The following is a 20,180-nucleotide window of genomic DNA, read 5'->3' as shown; positions in this document are numbered from 1 at the left end:
GCAACTTCGCACGATAATAATTCCAATGTGTGCAAATGCAATCTGCATATTTATGTAATACGATACGAGGATGTTATGAATAGTTTTACATTTCAATTTATTAATAATCTGTTCGTAAAATGATATGAACTTCTTTGTAATTCTGTAGATAAATAAGCAACGACAATTCCTACAATCGATTACCTATTACTTTATAATATTATTAATTATAAAACGTAACCACTAACATATTTGCATGTCTGTCAAGACGAAACATGTGCCCACTCCTAAATTTGTAACATCTTTAACTATAAATTTACATTGACTTTGACATTACCTATGGATTATGGGGAAATAGATAAGGTTGCGCTTTTCCGAAGTGGTATAAATGGTAAAAAATTTAACATTTCACATTGACAAGTGTCATTTCTTTGATTGTTTTTATTTATATATTTAGAGCATTGGTAACAAGGCCATCAGCTCAACCAGAATACAATAAAAGAAGAATATTTAAATAATTGTATATTTTTATTTTTTTTAGAGCATTGGTAACAAGACCACCAGCTCAAGCCATAACACAATAAAAGAAGAATATTTAAATAATTTTGCAAATTTCATGATTGTTTTTATTATTTAGAGCACTGGTAACACGATCGTTTAGTCAAACCATAATATTATATATACTAAAAGAAGAATATGTAATTCATTACTCAATATACTTTCTAAGTTTATTGGAAAAACAAACTCATTTCTTTGATCGAATTACATTGACTGATATAGATTAGATTAACTATTCTTAAAAATTCGAATAATGGGGGATGTGGGATGGAAAATCCAAACACCGTTACGAAAAATAGCATAAAAATGTTTGTGACTTACTCCTGGGAAAGTATAAATGCTTGTCTGACAAATTTATGTCAAAAATTGTATCTTATCAATATTGATAAATGTTATCGAAGTTTTTATCTGAAAAGGTAACTGTATCACTCACGTTAGTAAAATAGCTACCTCTAGTTCTAGCTGATAACAAGTTATTGTCTTTGAATCTGTCTTAGATACACATTAAAAGCTGGTACGTAATATTATATAAGTATTCAATTATTATGTAATATTTAATTTACCAGTGGGAGACTACTTTGCACAGGATGCCGGCTCGACTATGAGTACCACAAGGGAGCCTATTTCTGTCGTGAAGCAGTAATGTTTAAACATTATTGTGTTTCGGTCTGAAGGGCGTAGCTAGTAAAATTACTGGGCAAATGAGACTTAACATCTTACGTCTCAAGGTGACGACCGCAATTGTAGTACCGTTTAGAATTTTTGGGTTTTTCAGGCATCCTGAGCGGCACTGCATTGTAATGGGCAGGGCGTATCAATAAACATCAGCTGAACGTCCTGCTCATCTCGTCTCTTATTTTCATAAAAAACAAATAATAATTATTGCAATCAAGTTTTAAAACTCGGTATTATACTTGTTTTGCTTATTGCGCTTACTAGGAATAACATATTCTAGGAATAACAAAGGACTTCCGTCGGTTATTATTAAGTACAAAACCAAAAGTAAATGGAAGTGTCAGAATAAAAATTATACATTTTTTCAGTTAAACTAATTGACTGCGCTAAATAATCGGATTTCAAAATTTACAGTATTGCACTGCATGTAATATAATTGTTAAAATGACAAATATTAAATAACAATATTACTTTTTCATTTTATTGGCTTAATAAATAACTACTCTTCATATTATATATAGCTGTATAGTTTAAAGTTACATAACTTTACTTTACTGACCAATTTAAGCTATCTTTTAATATCTTACGGAGATAGGAACTTCCTGCTTTTTACTACATAATTGTCTCTTTTTCATACTATTTTTCATTTCATTAAATATAGTTTTAAGTGTAGACATAATAACCTCCTTGTTGGCTAATCTTTTAATCTGGCTGGCTATTTGTCTATGACCTATAAAACTTTAAAAGAACAATCCAATTTTCCAACACCTTGAAGTTTTTTTACAATGTAATCGAAACTATTGGTAGGTAATCGAAACGCTAACCGCACTTGTCAAAAAAAGCGCTTCATAAAAAACTGAACAGCTGACAGCCGTGGGATTGGAGGATTCAGCCTTTTAACCTTGAAATTTAATACAAAAAGACATTTAGCAAACAAGAGGGGCGGATGACAATGACGTTTTGAAAGCGCGCCAAAATGAAAGGTGTCAAATCAAGGGGGCCACGACATTGAAATTTTAAACTGAGGGTTATTTTAAAGAAAAGGGTATTATAAATTTGAATTTCAATAACAAGAATTGAATAAATCAGCCGCTAATAATATCTTGATGAAAGATTTAGGTGCCATAGACAACATGACGCGATGAAAATCGTAAATCTTAACCAATTAGGGCGACAAAAAATGACAGCTGAATCGGCAGCCGATTTTATTCTTACCATATCTAAGCAATGATAATTAGTAATTTAAATAAAGTAATGGTAATGGTTATATTTTATTGAATTTATGCTGAAACAGTAATTTAAAAACTATTCAAGATATTGAAGAAATAAGTTTAACAAATTCACATATACAATTCCACAGACAAAGAATCAAGATGGTTTTGTGGGATCATTTTTTTTTAGATAAAACATTATGTCGTCTATGTCGTCTATGTTAATGATACAGTAAATAAATAAAAACATCGAAAAGGTCATTATTATGCTAATTTCAATCATTACAGTTATATTCTATTTTAATTTACATTGTTCCTGGTTGCTTGGTATTTGTAAAACATGCTCGTCATGTGCATGTTAACGAAATTCAACGATAAGTACTACCAGATAAGATTTAAAACATCTCTTCTACTTTTTACATTAGCTTCCTTATTGGGAAATCTAAATTTTTTTTTTATATATATATAAATTTTTTATTCCTTTTAAATTAACTATATTTTATAGAGAATCGAGCTACAAGTCCAACATAGTATCAATAAAACTTATCACTCACAGCAAATGTCATTTGTTTCATAACAAAAACATAGAGATAAAATACTAATCATTATTGACGACAAACAGATGTTCAATTATTATAGCGTATCCATATTACATTATAATCTAATATTAATATAATGAATTCCTCTTAGATTAAGGATTCTCTGGTCTCCGCTTCGCTCCAACTAGATACCGCGCTACCTAAGAAGAATAGCTTTTTTATTTCGGCAACTTTATATTGTGGTGTGTATTGGTTATTTGTAAAGATGATTGTGTTCGTGGCATCTTGACATTCAGTGGTATCTTTACAATTTTGAAATTCATATACGCTTCGTGTTATTTTACGTTGAAACTAATAAAATACAAAATACTTATTGATGATATTATGTGATCCCAGTGTCGTTCTTATGTCTTGTAGTATTGTTTTTACAAAGTTTTACTACGCACCCCGGCATTTTAGTTGCAATTATTAGCAAAGTTTAACAGAACATGTGGCACGTCAACGTCACACATTGTTCGAGACTGGCTCGAGCACGCCCACTTGGGCGTATCTAGTTGGAGCGCAGCGGAGACCATTCCTTAATCTAAGGAATTCCTACTAGATAAGATAAAAGAAGTCTAAAAAACTTTAATCATAAGGAAATACTTTTATCATAGGTAGGTTTATTTTTTAGGTTCAATACGTGATAATGGAATATAATGCTTAAAAAATAAACATCTTATGAATGTTTAATGGCTAAAGAGTTAAATTTGTGCGCATTTTTCTTATATATAAAATTCTCGTGTCCCGGTGTTTGTTACCAAACTCCTTCGAAACGGCTACACTGATTTGTATGAAATTTTGTGTGCATATCGTGTAGGTCTGAGAATCAGCCAACATCTATTTTTCATAACCTTAAATTATAAGGGTGACCCACCCCTAAACACATTATTTTGACAATATTTTATATTTTTATTTTATTATGATTCAGCAAAAATACATACAAATTAAAATTTTCGTCCATTTTACGATCTACAACTACTCTACATCTTTGTATTGCGATTTTTATATTATTCTGTTCCTTTCACAAATCCGCTATAGAGTTGCAAGATGGCAATTGAATACAATAATAATTGTAGTACCTACGATATATTTGGTAGGTCCGAGAATCGGTTGCATTTATTTTTTTATACCCCAAATATTTTAATTATTGTTTTTTTTTTAATTAATTTTTATGGCAATACAACGATTGCGGGGTCAGCTAGTATACAATAAAATTGACCGAAGACCAGAATTACCAATTTTCCCAATTTCCCGAGTTTCTGGGAGATAAATATAATGAGGCAGAAACAACTTACTTAGGACACTCTCTTTTATGCACAGTTATACAATAAATGAATAACGTATTGAGGTATTCTAAAATAAGTGCCTTAAATTTACGGTTTTTATTTATTGATTTGTTGTTTGAACAAAATCGGACTGACGTGACATACCGACAGACGTGGAAACATTATATATTGTAGTATTTACGTACCCATTACTCGATATTTTTATCTTAGAGATGTACCTTCACAACGAATAATTGAACAGCCATATTTTTTATACTACACTTGTTCGGACCTCGTATTGACGTAACAAATGGGCCAAAAGTGCGTTATTTCGTACAAATATAATGTTAATTTTTATGTTTATTAGGTTTTTTTTCATCTTTTGATATTTAACAGTATACCTTCTTATTAATAAAATAAAATATTGATATAAATACTTCTTAAGTACAGTCGTTATGAGCGAAGCGATGCATTTGCACAAATAAACCTACACAGGTTTCTGTGGCGCATCTTAGTCTTAAGTTCTCATTGTACTCTTTTTTTAATATTATAATAAAAAAAGAAAACTTGATCGAATTGCCATTATTAACGTGGTTTACATGTCAGTACAGTTGTATGTAAGTTTAATTCTCGTATTTTTTTTTTGTTTGCATACACGGGCCAGTAAAAAAAGAAGGACTCCGCGCCGTGATATTAGCAAGTGAAGCACCTTTATGCCATTTTTATGTGCGGTTACGGGGTGTACCAGTTACACAATTTTTTATCCCTTAAATAATCATATATCCAAAAATACTTTAAAGTTATTGTTTTTACACTTTTCACAACGCATGACGGCATTTTTAAAATATATTTTTGAGACGCAAATATATAATGGCCGTCTATTAGCCTGTAGTAGTGTAAGTGTGTGCGCGGGGCTATGTCTTTACATGTTAATCGGCTTGTTTTGGTGCTACACTGTTATGTAAGGTGACACGGAGTCCTTATTTTTTTACTAGTCCGTGTTTGCATACTAAATGTTGCTGAAGTACCTACAATAGGTAGTTACAATTAACATAGAATCTGTCACTTGTTATATTGTTTAAAAGGCTGTCAAAAAATGAAAAAAAAATCAAATAGATCTGCGTGCAATTGCGTTGTTTATGCCTGCAATTTATTTACAAGCTCTGAGCAATAATATACTTTGAGTAAACGCAATATACATAACTACAAACTTTCACATAAATTATTGATTTTCCAAGAACAAATTGACTTATTCATTGCAAAACAAAACACTGATATACAGAGCGTGTTCTAAGAAACAACATGTTAGGCACAAAAATGGCTAAGTTCATTCATTCGTTCCAGATCGTGAAGATAGATTTCTTCAATGAAAATTAATAATACATGTCGCGGTCTCATTTGTCCCTGTGACATAAATCCAACAGTTTTTGTGTAAAAGAAAGCTGACTTCCGAGCGTCATTATCATAACCAGTACTTGACTGATCGTTCAGTGACACCGCGCCAAAAGAGTGAACGATTCGATTATTGTTCCTGGCGAGGTTATTTTTTTCGGTGAATTTTTATGTGTTGGCAGTCGTGAGTTCTTAACATGGCCTTCGCATTTCATAATATGTTGTAGTATTTTTTTTGTGGTAGTAAATACTGTTGAATTACAAGTAGTTTTACTAAATTAAAACCTGTTAAGTGCGCGTCACACATGCGCACTGAGTCTCGTACTTTTAGTATAAAAATAACGAAGACTAAATAAAACGTTATAATTAACTTATAGAAAATGTTAAACGTTATGTGATCCGGTAAGAAAATAATTATAGGTGTTAAATTGTTAAATAAATTCGAAAGAGATGGGATCGTCATATTTCTAAGAACTAGGGCTGTCAATTTGTTTTTTGAACCGAATATAGTGTTTTTGGTTTCAGAACCCAAAAAGGTATAATAGACAGGGAATTAATTTAATAAACATTTCTATTAATATTTTTTACTGCTTTGAACTTTGATTGATAGGTTTTTATTTTTATGGAAGCATTTGCTACTATAATTACTTTATATATTTTATTTTAAACTACAGAACACCATTAACTCTGTTTTTATCAGACTGATTGGCTCTATTTTGTTCATCACTGAAAATATACACTCTGTATGTTGATAAAATATAGTAGTATCGCATACTATAATATATTTTAAAATAATAGTAGATAGACACCTTAAACAGTAGGATACTATATTATATTGTAGGGTTGGCAACCCTGATGCTGACATTCCTGGGGTCCATCAGCAAAAAACTTAAAAAAGGACTGATATAATATGTTTTATTTATTTACCAACCCTAACTCTCCGCCTAGACGTTACGATTTATAACTGGGTAATCAATTAATTTGTATTTTTTTTTCACATTTTAAACCCATTATATTATAAGACGTATCAGGAAGGAACAGTTCCATTATCATTACTATTTTCTCTTGTTAAAATTATCTTCATTTAACGACTTCACTACGACAATGCCACACAGTGATACTTTAATAATATTAAAATACTGAATTGTAATTACTCCATATTAGTACAGCGACTATTTTGGTATGTTGAGGAGTATTTGTGAATTTTTGGCGGTAATTTGAATTGTTACTTGAAATGAAAGGTTAAACGACTTTTTATTGAATTCTGTTTTTATGTCCTTGAGTTTATTTTTACCATTACCTTTTTCTGCAGGAAAGGTAATCGCGCCGCTTCCCTTAAGGCTACTTATCCGTAATCATGAAAAATAAATTCGAAAATAAGAATACATAATTAAATAAATAAATTTTTCCATAGTATCATTTCGGAACATCCTGTAAGTAATCTAGTAGCCGCGCGATAGCTTCTTTTTCGTGCCTACTAATTTGTGGTGACCACGTTTATTGTGATTAAAATTATTTGTTTACTGAATTTATACAATTTGCTATGCTTTTAAAGTGATAACCCTCACTTCTGGGATTAATACACAAATAAATTTGGAAACAAAATTTTATAAATGATGCGGGACTCGTACCCACGACCTCTCGCGTTCCGTGCAAGTGCTCTTCCAACCGAGCTGACCGTTCGAGTGACGTATCGTCATAAAATCTAGTATGCTTTGTTCAACTCTCAGGTTGTAGCTTCATCTACAAGATCTACTTTACAGTTGATAACCTGCACAAACCCAATATTTGCATATTAGGAAATTGACTTGAGATGTCGCTCTTGCAAATCTAAACAATTTGATATGTTTTTAAAGCGAAGCCACAACCTGAGAGTTAAACAAAGCACACAAGATTTTATATATTTTATTTTTCAATTTTATTTGCGTAGGACTGAATATATAACATTTGTTTGGTCAAATTAAAAAAATATATTGCTTTAATTTATTTATGGCTACCTGTTTAAATCTTCTACTGGTGCAGAAAAATCTCCCAATGAAGTTTTTGTCAACTATCACTCAAATCAAACAGAGCTCACTGAACAGTTTTCTGTCTGAAACGTGCTTCAGGCATAAAACAATAAATAATTTATGCGTCTAGATAGAGTCTCTTGTTGTTAGGCAACCGATAGAAGCAGGCCAGGTTTAATACATTTGTGTGCGTGACAAGCTACGTCTTACACTCGCGATTTGTATGACGCTTTGTGTTTTCACAGCTGTCATAGTTTATCTAGACTTAATAATGATCTAAGACTTTAGGCATACAGCTCTGATACCGCAGGACGGTGTCTTTCATGGTCTTTAAGAGGCGAGTTAGATAAAAATATAATATAACTAGCTGACCCGACAGAAGGTGTTCTGTAAATAATAAAAAAATACTATTTTATGGGAATTTGCCAATAATATTTGAAAACATCAAGAATTATTTCGTAAAAAATGCTCCCTGTTGTTATAATGAAATTATTTCACAGCGGAACTGACAAACCGTGCATCACTAAATTCTCTCATAGAAAATAAGTCCATACAAAACAAATATTGAAAATAAAAATAATTATGGGTCCCAAATCGAAATAAAAACTATCCTATCTCTCAAGTTGGACCAAACTGCACTCCATGAATTAATCCCCATTAAAATCCGTTCATTAGTTTAGGAGTCCATCGCGGACAAACAACGTGTCATGTAATTTATATATACTAAGATATAATATAATATGGCACAAATAATACACAAAAGTACCCCACGGCTTAAATTTATATTGTATTAATATTCAATTTTCCGTTTTTGTACGACCTCAATATTCATACTGAAAAAGGACTAAGTGTACAATTATACTTTAAAATTCATAGCCAATATAGAATTGTAGAGTAATGCAAAATCGATATTATGTTATCTGTCGCGCCATTTTTAGCGATATACATAGATTAAATGTCCCCTTGACACAGGATTGGTATCACTTACTTGATAAATCATTTTGAATAGATGAATATTTAAGTATTACATCGCGAATAAAGAATCGTAGATCTTTTGAGATTGATCAAGATCGCATAAATTTAGGAAATACAGTAACGATTAAAATTAAAACCAGTGGGAGGCTGCTTTGCACATGATGCCGGCTAAATAATCGGTACCACAACGGCGCCTATTTCCGACCTACAGTTACCTACCTACTATTTCCTATTACAGACCGATTGCAGTAATATGTAAACATTACTGTAATCGGTCTGAAGGGCGCCGTAGCTAGTGAAATTACTGGGTAAATGAGACTTAACATCTTATGTCTCAAGGTGATGAGCGAAATTGAGGTGCTGTTCACAATTTTTGGATTTTTCAAGAATCCTGAGCGGCACTGCATTGTAATGGGCAAGGCGCATCAATTACCATTAGCTGAACGTCCTGCTCGCCTCATCCCTTATTCTCATAAAAAAGTAGTTAAATTGTCCAAGATGGTCGTTCGTTATTCCATAATATATTCTTATTGGGTTTCCAGTCCACTGTTTAATTCATCCAAGGATTTCATATGACAATTTTATAATTTCCCAATGAAAGGATCTTAAGAAGCCATCAATCACAAAGAGAACCAATTGAGCGACCGACCGACTATTTATTGTATCAGTTTACATTCGTTATGAGTTATTGCTTACAGGTCAGTAGGGCGACTTTCTATATACATAGAGAGTTCAAGTAAATACGACAGATTTATTAAGTTTATCAATTATTACTTAGATAATTGGGACAAATTATTAGCCTTATCTTTGGACGACTATTTCAATCAACAGTTATAGGCATGCAATTTTGTTATTCTGGAAAATTCGTTGACGACAATCCGGTGGTATACGTTAAATTTTATTAGGTGTACGCAGCGTAAATAATTACCACTAACCTGTATAAATACTACTGGACAGGCTGTTCCATTTGTTTGAAAGAATTTTTTTGTGCCTATTTGAAACGCCACTCGCGAGCGTAAAGAGAACTAATTTTGAATACAAATGGCTGCAAAGGAACGTACAATAGTCTGCAGTATTATTGCATTTTGAATTAATTTCGGTCGTTTTCCATGTTATTTATATTTCTGGAATCAACTTAATAAAGTACACATTCTTTTTTTGTAAATAGTTTCCACCATATTTGCTGAGGTTATCTTCACTAGTTTTAGTACCGCAGACTCTCGCTACATGGCCAACAGCGCCAAAATGGCGAATATCAAACAGGCACAAAAGCACTTTGACGGGCGGCAGTCCAGTGGTGTATAGTAGAGGTCAGTGATAATTACGCTTACGATTTATATACGTTTTACGCGTAATATGACAGTGGTATTTTATTCACAAATCACAACTAGCTGATCCGACGGACGCTGTTCTGTCCAAAAAATGATGTAATTATTCGGGAATAATGTAGTCTAAAGCCATCTGAAATGTGTAATCAAAGTTAATGCGTTATAAATGAGACAAAATTGTTCTTTCTAAAAACGTAGAATAGCACGAGGAATAAATCATATAAATAATTTTTGCTTTGTTAGGCCAAAGAAGTATAACTTCTTGCGTGCATATATAAAGTAGACACACACTTTTTTCGTGTTACTTCTCTAAAGAAGTACCAAACTTTATCTCTTCATCTTATCTGTTTACAGAGTCCTATAAACATGTGTTTATCCATTCATATCTCAAACTCTCCTTTGTTTGCTTGACGAACATTAACACTTTTACTTACCGCTTAGCTTTAACAGTTAGGAGTTCTTAATATGTTGTCAAATAAATACCTAGTACTTGCCGATCCGTGTATGAACCATAGATTTAGTAAATACTATCGTTTAGACGACGCGACTGTACAATATGCAAATACAAATATGTGTTTATTACAATAAAATACAAAATATACAATATCAGTGTTGGTGTCTCCTTTTAACCAAACAGTTGCCTGTAGTAGGAGGCCCCGCTCTTCCATAGCAAAAACATAATAATATGATGTAATAATAAACAAGCTGACCTTATCATAATATAATTAATTAACTAAGGGAAGGAAAACTGCTAACAATAATAACATAATAAAAATTGTGTGTGTGTGTGGGTGTGTGTATGTGAACGTGTGTGTGATTATATGTATTGGTGAGTATGTGTGTTAGTTTGAAAGAAAACTTAAAGATTTAGTACCTAACTATAAGTAGCACCATATATGCATGACCAACTTTGAATTGATTGTGAAATCTAGTGCGTTAGCTAGTGGCTTAATATTCAAAATACTAAAACTGACTGTTTACGACCTGTCAATCAAAATCGGTTACAGTGACAATAAATTCGTTTACTTTCTCTTTGTATCTCCGTTAGAAATGTTCATCTGTCTCACACATTTTGTTGGTCTAACCTCTAGTGTATTGTAAGTCTTACCCCTCGATTACACCAAGGTATTATACATGTATTTTACAAGTTTAATACATATTTCAAATACAAGTAGTATGTAATGTTTTTAAAATACTAAAATATATAACTTGTCGTGGACAAAGTTTGTATGAAACTTGTCTGAAGAAATTGTTTGTCAACTACTAGATGTCTACATATATATGATCTCATGTTTTATACTTGTTGTGGACTTGTAGCTAAATTTGTAGAATTTAGACACAATCCTAAAGATTGGTGGGTGTAGCCTATATATCACTGTAACTGTCACTTACCTATTTTTTAAGACATTTTTCGCATCCCGAGAAAAGACCATAGAGTCTAATTTAATTTACTTTTCGCGCCAATATCTGTGTGAAATGTGAAAAATGCTATAAAGAAGTAAAAAGTACAGTAAGAATGTGAACAAAATTAAAAAAAAAAAAAAAATAATATTAGGTCGTATTAATATATAATTTAATAATTTCAAAAGATCAAGATAGAGATTCGTTGGTTGAAAGCGACGTTGCCAACCCGCACTGAAAAAGTACTTAATTTAAAGTTCTACACAATATTGAAATTCATGGTAACCCTACTTACACAAATACTCATTGTACAAGTAATTTCACTTACACTTTCGTTAGCAAAGATATGGAAAGTTAAGAAGCTTTTGTAAACGTGTATTGAAAGCACATTGTTTATCTCTCTTATATCGTTGAAATAGAAAACCGTTCAAAATCGAGTTGATGTAACTAACAAGGATTCGTATCGAAGACATAATTTATAATTAAATCCTTTAATATTAATATTTGACACATACGTAAGCCATAGATCATTATTTTTAATTAAATTAACGGATTCATTGCTAAAGGATGATGCAATTTCTATATCCGTTGCACAAAAAAGCCGGAATAGACAGAGAGTACGAATATATATTTTAATTTGTGTTTCAAAATGGAGGCATTACCTAACTTTTTGCGCATAAACCTAATGGGCTCTCTTGAAATCCAGTATATTGAAAAATTATTTAAATGTTCTTTTTTTTTATTGTATTTTGGTTATAGCGGATCATCTTGTCAGTCATCAGCTCTAAATAAATAAAATTATATTCATAATAATATTTATTTCAAAATTGTCAACATTTGGTTTTACAAACTAGATTATACACGTTGATAATTTATACGTCTCTTGCTGCTAGACATCCGATGAAAATAGGCCAGGCTTATTACTTTAGTGTGCGTGACAAGCTACGTCTTACACTTGCGATTTGTATGTCACTGTTAGTCTGCGTGAAAATAAAATAGAGATCAACTTTCAACCTCTATATAGACACATATACGTCTATGTAGACGTATAATTGTTCTATAATGGACGGAATTCCAGAAAAGCGTTCCATACTATAAGCATGTCGCAATTGAGTTAAGAACACAAAACCGGTCACGTGATTCATATTAACGGACTGAAAAAAAAATGGCAGCCCTACTGTCACTTATTAAATGACATCATGACTTAGTAGCTCAACCCACATGTATGGAATACACTAATATTTGTTAAACTTTAAACACGAATTCCTTAAAATGCTATATTTGTGGCCTGGAACGTTTTTCAGGCACTAAGTCCAATTATCTATCTATATATATATAGATGGGATTTCCACCTATAATCAAATCAAATCAAATCAAAATCAGTTTATTCAAGTAGGTCACGGAAATGACACTTATGAATGTCAAAAAAAAAATATATTTTTCTTATTGAATCTACCGCTACTTCGTAAAGGGTTGAGCTAATGAGAAGAAGTAGCAAGAAACTCATTGCCACTCTTTTATATCAAGATTTACAGATCATTTCAATTACAATATAATATGTAAAATGATGCAACACTATATAGTCAACAATATATATATATAGTCACTCATCACGATATCTCTGGAACCGTAAGGCGTAGAGACTTTAAATTTAGTAGGAATATTCCTTTCGCCGAGTGGAGGTCAGCTAAGAACCGATTTTAAGAAATTCCACCCGCAAGTTTCTTTTTTACTATAAACAGAACAACGTCTGTCGGGGCAGCTAGTACATTATAAAATGCGCAAAGCGCTGACATCACTGGCGAAGTGACTAATTAATTCACTATTGATAACCATTATGTGGGTCCCAGGATCACCATAATTCCTTTACAAAAGAGTCATTTAGCAGTACCAAAATATTATTTCAATAAATGAAAGCATCAACCGTCTCACGACGCCCAAGGGGCGCAAAAGCCATAATAAATCATAAAATAATCCACGGCCCATCTCTCCCTCTCTAATAACATTAGAGCCACACCCTTGGGTTGCCTTCAATCAAGGGAAATAAAAAACCTATTGAATTAATGAAGTTAATTTTTTGTCTTCCATAACGGACGGCGAACTCGTTTCTAGAAATGTCAAAGATGTATGAATTTGAAATAAGAACGCTATTGTTTTTATAAATAAAAAGGTTTAATATGACTGTCTTATTCCAAGCAACAACTCAAAGTTTTAGTAATGATTGTGTTATTACCATGGCACACAAATAAACAAACTCATTTTTTTGCCGTAAAGCAGTAATGTGTAAGCATTATTGTGCTTCGGTCAGAAGCGCAACGTAGCTAGTGAAATTACTGTTTAACACCTTATATGTTTCAAGGTGACAAGCGCAATAGTAGTGCCGCTCAGAATTTTTGGGTTTTACAGGAATTCTGAGCGACACTGCATTGTAATGGGCAGGGCGTATTGATTACTATCAGCTGAACGTCCTGCTTTAGCCCCTTATTATCATAAAAAAAACTTTCAATATGCTTACGTAAATGTAAAAATATTAAACGTTCATTTTCTTTTTAATATTTTGATCGTAATTATTTGTTTTTAATTGCACATTTATAAATAACACGAAATAAGTGCTCTGATTCGAATCGAGCTTGATGTTTTTATTTGTTCATCAGTCTGTGGTTCAACTTTGCAGCCATGTTTCTTGAAAAACTTCGTTTGAGTTTTGGTTTATGGAGTTACAATTTTTTTTGATTACACCAATTGCTTAATGAATTCGAGTAGATTCATAATTTATTCTATAGATTAGACATTGGTCAACGATATGCCTAAATCTTTTGTAAGTACACACTAATCATGACAACATACGAACTATTAAAACACTTCAATCCACAATTAGAGCCAAGCCCCTAAGCTGTCAATGTCACTCATTGACGCGTGACAAACATTATTAATATTTTTCGTTTATTGATTGCACTGTTTTTCAATCTGTGGGGTTTTGAGAACTTTTCTTATGGGGTCGCCAGTAGAATGAAAAAGACCAGGATCTACAGTAAAAAAACAATTTTAGTGAGAAGGATGGTATTGTTTTAGTTTCAAAAATTTGTCAAAGCCAGGTGCCATTTTTAAATAAAAAAATTCATATTGGTTTCTTAGTTAAGTCTATTTCTATTTGAAGTTTTAATTTTCACGAATGAAGAGACTGTCAGTTCACACGCGTTTGAAGTGGCGAATGGTACTAATTTAGAGCTTCCCTTGCCAGATCTGGATATTCTTGATTTCTTTTCACCCAAAACACGTCGAGACTTTGTGCATTAAAATCATTAATATAGTATTCTTTTAAAATAAATTCATAAATTATTTATTTTACTGACAAGATGGTCCCCAGAATATTTCAACCTGTAATGATGGGGTCTCGAAATAAATAAAATTAAAATGTTATAATCTTAACTCGGGGAATAATTAGGTAAATGCGTGACCTGAACGTTAGGAACAAACGCAAGCGTTATGCAAACGGTGATTTCTTGATTATTTTGTTTTACTTCAGTAGTGTGGTCTAAAGCACACTCGTTTTTATTGTATAGATGAATATGTCAACGGCTGAGCGATACAGCCAAATCTTCATATGTTATAATGAGTGAAATGACTATAAACAAACTAAAAAAACATTTAAATCCTACAATTAGGGCCAAGCCCTAGAGGTACTCAATGTCACTCATTGACCCATGACCGTATTTGTCGACTAACATAATTGTTATTCTCTTTCGTCATTTGACATTGAAGCTTAAACAAATATTTTCGGGATGATCTCGATGTATGATGAAATATTATTTTCAACAAACGTATTGGATTAAAACACGTGTAATTGTAACTGTATATTTACAAAAGGGTTTTGCGTAAAAGTTATGTTTTTTTGGGAAATCGTCGGGATACATAAATAATAAAATAAAAATAAAAAACCTTTTATACTTACAAAATATCTTAAAACAAAAAAAAAACAAATTTTGATGTTCTTGTTGGTAGTATATAAGTTAAAATATATTATTTCTAGGTTAGTTTATTATTATTAGTTTAAGATTTTATTTCTAAATTATTTTAATTTATTAAATTTTCATTTTGTAAGAACCTCTCCACAGGTGAAGGCCCTTTCCAAAGAAAGCCAATTATCTCTGTTTTGAGCTTCTTTCATCTTTAGTTAGCGGACTTTAGTTGTTTCGTCCTCCCATCTCATTTAGGGTCTCCCTCTGGATCGTTTGCCTTCGGGTTCTTTCCATGAAGTCACCCTTGCTGCCCATCTTTGGTCTTGTAGGCGTGCTATGTCGCCTGCCCACTACCATTTTAGTTTGTATATGTATATTTGGCTGTATAAGATTACCTAAGCCACCCAATTACAAAGAAAAAAACTCTAAAACATAGACAATGTAGACTCAGGAAGTACTTGGGGATACCAGCCGTGTGGACAAAAATAGCATAAATTTATTGATACAGGCCTTCCTTCCACTCCTTTGATCTCGATATAGAGTAATTATTTGTAGTTTAAGCTTACATTACTTTATCATGCTTCATTCATTGTAGGTAATGATACTTATTATCATGTAATTTGTCGTGGCAACTGGCAAATTAGAATAGCGAAATCTGGTCAATGCGAAAAACCTATGACAATTCTAAAGAACCGGATATTTGGGATCTTATGCATATTTTGCATATATCCAACAATATATAAATGAAGATGCCTAAAATCTGCATAAGATTCATCATCCTAGAATTGTTGCTATAATCCTATTTATTTGACTATCCTGCTATAATAATATTTTTTTAAAGAAAATAAAGGGAATAGACGAGCAACGTTCAGCTGATGGTTATTGATACGCCCTGCCTAAAACGGCGCATATTTCTGCCGTGAAGCAGTAATGTGTAAGCATTACTGTGTTTCGGTCAAAGGGGCGCTGTAGCTAGTGTTATTACTAGGCAAATGAGACTCAACGATATGTCTCAAGGTGCCGAGCGCAGTTGTAGTGCTGCTCAGGATTTTTGCGTCTTTCAAGAATCCTGAGAGCCACTGCATTGTAATGGGCAGGGTGTATCAATTACCATCAGCTGAACGTCCTGTTCGTCTTGTCCCTGATTTTCATAAAAGAAAAATCATCTAAGCATTAAATGTTGAATTTTCTGCTCATATATATAATATGTTTCTAAGCTTTAGGTTCGATATTCTGTAGCCACGACGTGTCTTATCGCTAAACGTGTTTGATGTCACAATGGCCCTTATTGCCCTATCATTAATTGCTCTTAAATAGGAACAACGTACATACCATCTTATACTTTGATATTATGTACGACAACTATATAAGTATTTAGTTATCTAATTATATCAGTCACTCAATTGGATGGATAGCCTGTTCGTTAAATACTGGCATTTAATGAAACGGCTCAATAAATAGTCAAATGTGTTATGCTTGAAGACCGAAAATGACTTGTTAAATATATTAAAAATTCAGCTCAGATTTCAGTTCAGTTAAAGTGAATAATTGCATTGTAAAAAAGTTACAATATGACTACGCCAGTTTATTTCAAAAATGGAACGCATTCAAACCTATTTGCACGTTACCTAATAATTAATAACAAATCCTTTTTTTTTTCAGAATACTAAGTTCTTGTCTACGAGGAATGTGCCAGTGATTGTTACAAGTTTAATTAATATTTTAAACAAGTGATCCAGCGCAGTGTTGCCATGGAGTTAAGAAGATTGAGTATTTGCATCGCGTTCTTCGTGTTTGCCTGTTTATCCCAAGGCTCAGGTATGTCGTAATAATTTTCTATGAGTGAATGCAAGTCCACGAATGGCGACCACGTAACGGAAGACGCAGTGTTGGTAGCCCCCCACAAGATGGACTGACGATCTGGTCAAGATCGGCGGAATACGTTGGATGAGGGCAGCGCAGGACCGATCGTCGTGGAAATCTTTGGGGGAGGCCTTTGTCCAGCATTGGACGTCTTCCGGCTGATGATGATAGTGATGAATGCAAAATGCCATGCAATATAAAAAATATGTTTGATTAATACTTAAGCTTTGGGCGGTGTTATTGATTTTTTTTATTAAAGAGGAGGGAAAACGGGAAAGAGATAACGATGGGAATTTGTGAGGTAACCGTCGATGGACATTCGCAAAACCAGGGGCAAAGAGATGCGTTACCGGTCTGTAAGATGGGTGTATTCTCTTGAAAGACTAGCTTGAAAGACCCTAAGTCGTATCGGTTCGGGGAAACTGCAACCGGTAATTGATTCCACAAAGTGGCTGTGGGATGCAAGAAGTTCGTTACTAGACTAGTATACTTTAGTTATGTCCATAGTATTATGTCCTATATGGGGGTGTATATTGCTATGGGTCAACGCTGCCGATATGAATACAATATTTGTGCTGCTGAAGAGGGCTATTAGCGCTTTTTATAACCTAGGTGCTAAAGAATCATTGAGAGCAAAGTTCAAAGAAATTAACATCTTGACTGTTGCTTCTCAATATATTCTTGATAATGTAATGTATGTTCATAGGCACATAAGTGAATTTGCTAGAAACTGTCATAACCATAATGCTAACACCAGGAACAGACATAAACTTATGATGCCTACTACTCGGCTAAGTCGAGTTAGTAAGTCTTTTGTGGGGCGATGTATATGCTTTTATAACAAGATCCCAGAAAATGTTCAAAACAGAAGTATTTCGTTATTCAAAAGTATTGTAAAAAAACTTTGTGTGGTAAAGGTTACTATAACATAAATGACTTTCTTAATGATACCTCAGATTGGGAGTGGAGCGACCGCCCTCAGGATATTAATTTAATTGTACAATATTACTTCGTAAACATATTTTTTCGATGAAAAGAACAAAGCCTGCTCAGTTTGTTGCGCCCGTTCTTCTCAGGTCTGAGGCATTCTTTTAGGAATGGGTGATAGTTTTTGACTTTCAATAAGTGATGTCACATCCTATTTTGAATAAAAATATTTGAATTTGAATGCCAGACGTTAACATGATCCGGGTCAACATGATCAGCTATTAAACCGTATTTTGAGATAAAAAGCTACATTTTCTTTCTGTCCTAAGACGTTTTCTGCTTTTATCCCAAAACTATTCACGATTCATGGCCTTATAATGTGCCATTTGCTTGTCAACGGCGAATATAATTACGGCATTAAATTAAATTATTTATATGACATTTACGAATATAAAAAAAGAATGACACAGTAATTACGTCAATATTTCTAGAGGCACCGAGCTCTAGTCTAGATTTAAACCTGCTCTAAGAATTAGTCATAGACAAGCTGATATTATTACGATCGCAACCTTGTATACGTGACACAGATAATGTACGAAAATTGAATGTTGTTGAACCCTGGATATTAGCATTTTTTTTATAATACATTAAATTTTTGAAGTTAATTAGAATAAATTCTATTTCTAGAAGTAGTTTCTGAGTATCGATATAATTTTTTCAGTCTTGAATTTATATCCTTAGGCTTCCTGCTGTAACAAATATATAAAAGTAGTATTTACAATTGAAGAGGCTGTATGACTTATGACCGTTGCCTGCCCCGTATTGTAAAAATTGAATAAAATAAAAAAATAGTTTCGCGTCATGGCATCTATAACATATTATGTTACTAGTACAAATACACAATAAAGTAGAAACTAAGAAACTAGATATAAATATTATAAATTAATTGCTCAATAATATAAACTAAATATCAACGTCACTATACCATCAATATTCTATAACATCCACCATATTATTATCTAAGTAACGCCATAAAAATAAATGATGTAATTGTTTACGATATCTTATAATCAGGGCTGTGACTTTTGTGGCGTTTCTAATTAAAATAAATGCCTACAGTTGTTAAGTTAGAGAGAGGACATACATTTTAATAACATACTGACACATAGTCAACACAATATAGATATGAACGGAATACAATAGCCCTCAATATACAAATTTATACATATCTAGCTGACCCGGCAAACGTTGTTTTGCCATATAAAGTATAATTCACGCGATAGTTTTATAAGTAATAAAATATTGCCTATATTATAGCCTGTACATCATTTTGTTCTATTGTCAATAGTTTTTGCAGCGCACGCAGAAATAGGTTTTCGATTTTACACCTTGTGTTACAAAATAGCAATTTTACTACGGATCCCTAATTTTGAAAAAAAAAACATAACCTATAGCCTTCCTTGATAAATGGACTACCCAACACTGAAAGAATCATTCAAATCGGACCAGTAGTACCAGAGATTAGCGCGTTCCAACAAACAAACAAACAAACACTGCAGCTTAAATATTAGTATAGATTAAGACTTAAAACTGTGCGCATCAATATAATATATATATAACGTTTACTTCTATTAATAAAGAGGATGTAAATACTTCGTAATAAGAGGCAGGACTGCCTAAGTAAAAATTGAAATTTAGTTTACTGTGGAACGTGCAGTGATTTGACATAAGTTTGAAATAGCAGTAATTACAGTATCGCGTATGGCTCCGAAGTAAAATCCGGCTAAGTTTTAAAGCGAACACTTGCTTACATACATAAGTAGTGGATATCGGCCATTTCCGTTTATTTAAGATTATAGCCGTCATCTGTCAATCTTTCAATGAGTGCACGTTTCATACAATCGAATGAATCGCTTTTTTCTTAGAGAGTTTCGTTAGGCTGCCTATTAGTACAATTCATAAGAGAACGCGCGTCAGCAAATTCGCGCTATTTAATTAGGAATTAAAAAAAGTATTATATGATAATTTCTTGACTTAAGAATAATAAAAATAAACTG

The 20,180-nt window shown here is 32.6% G+C and overlaps 1 protein-coding gene across 1 annotated transcript in view; it reads left to right on the top strand.

The window, feature by feature from the left end:
• Window positions 1–20,180, top strand: part of LOC126972767 (protein amalgam-like) — a 154,647-nt gene that overhangs the window by 4,805 nt on the left and 129,662 nt on the right. The window contains exon 2 of the mRNA XM_050819805.1: window positions 16,996–17,151. Coding sequence (XP_050675762.1) covers window positions 17,085–17,151 — 67 coding nt within the window. The 5' untranslated portion in view covers window positions 16,996–17,084. The remainder of the gene's footprint in view (window positions 1–16,995; window positions 17,152–20,180) is intronic.

This window comes from Leptidea sinapis, chromosome 2 (genome assembly GCF_905404315.1).
Source record: "Leptidea sinapis chromosome 2, ilLepSina1.1, whole genome shotgun sequence".
NCBI classification, from domain to species: Eukaryota; Metazoa; Arthropoda; class Insecta; order Lepidoptera; family Pieridae; genus Leptidea; species Leptidea sinapis.
This window is presented reverse-complemented; position numbering and strand designations above follow the sequence as displayed.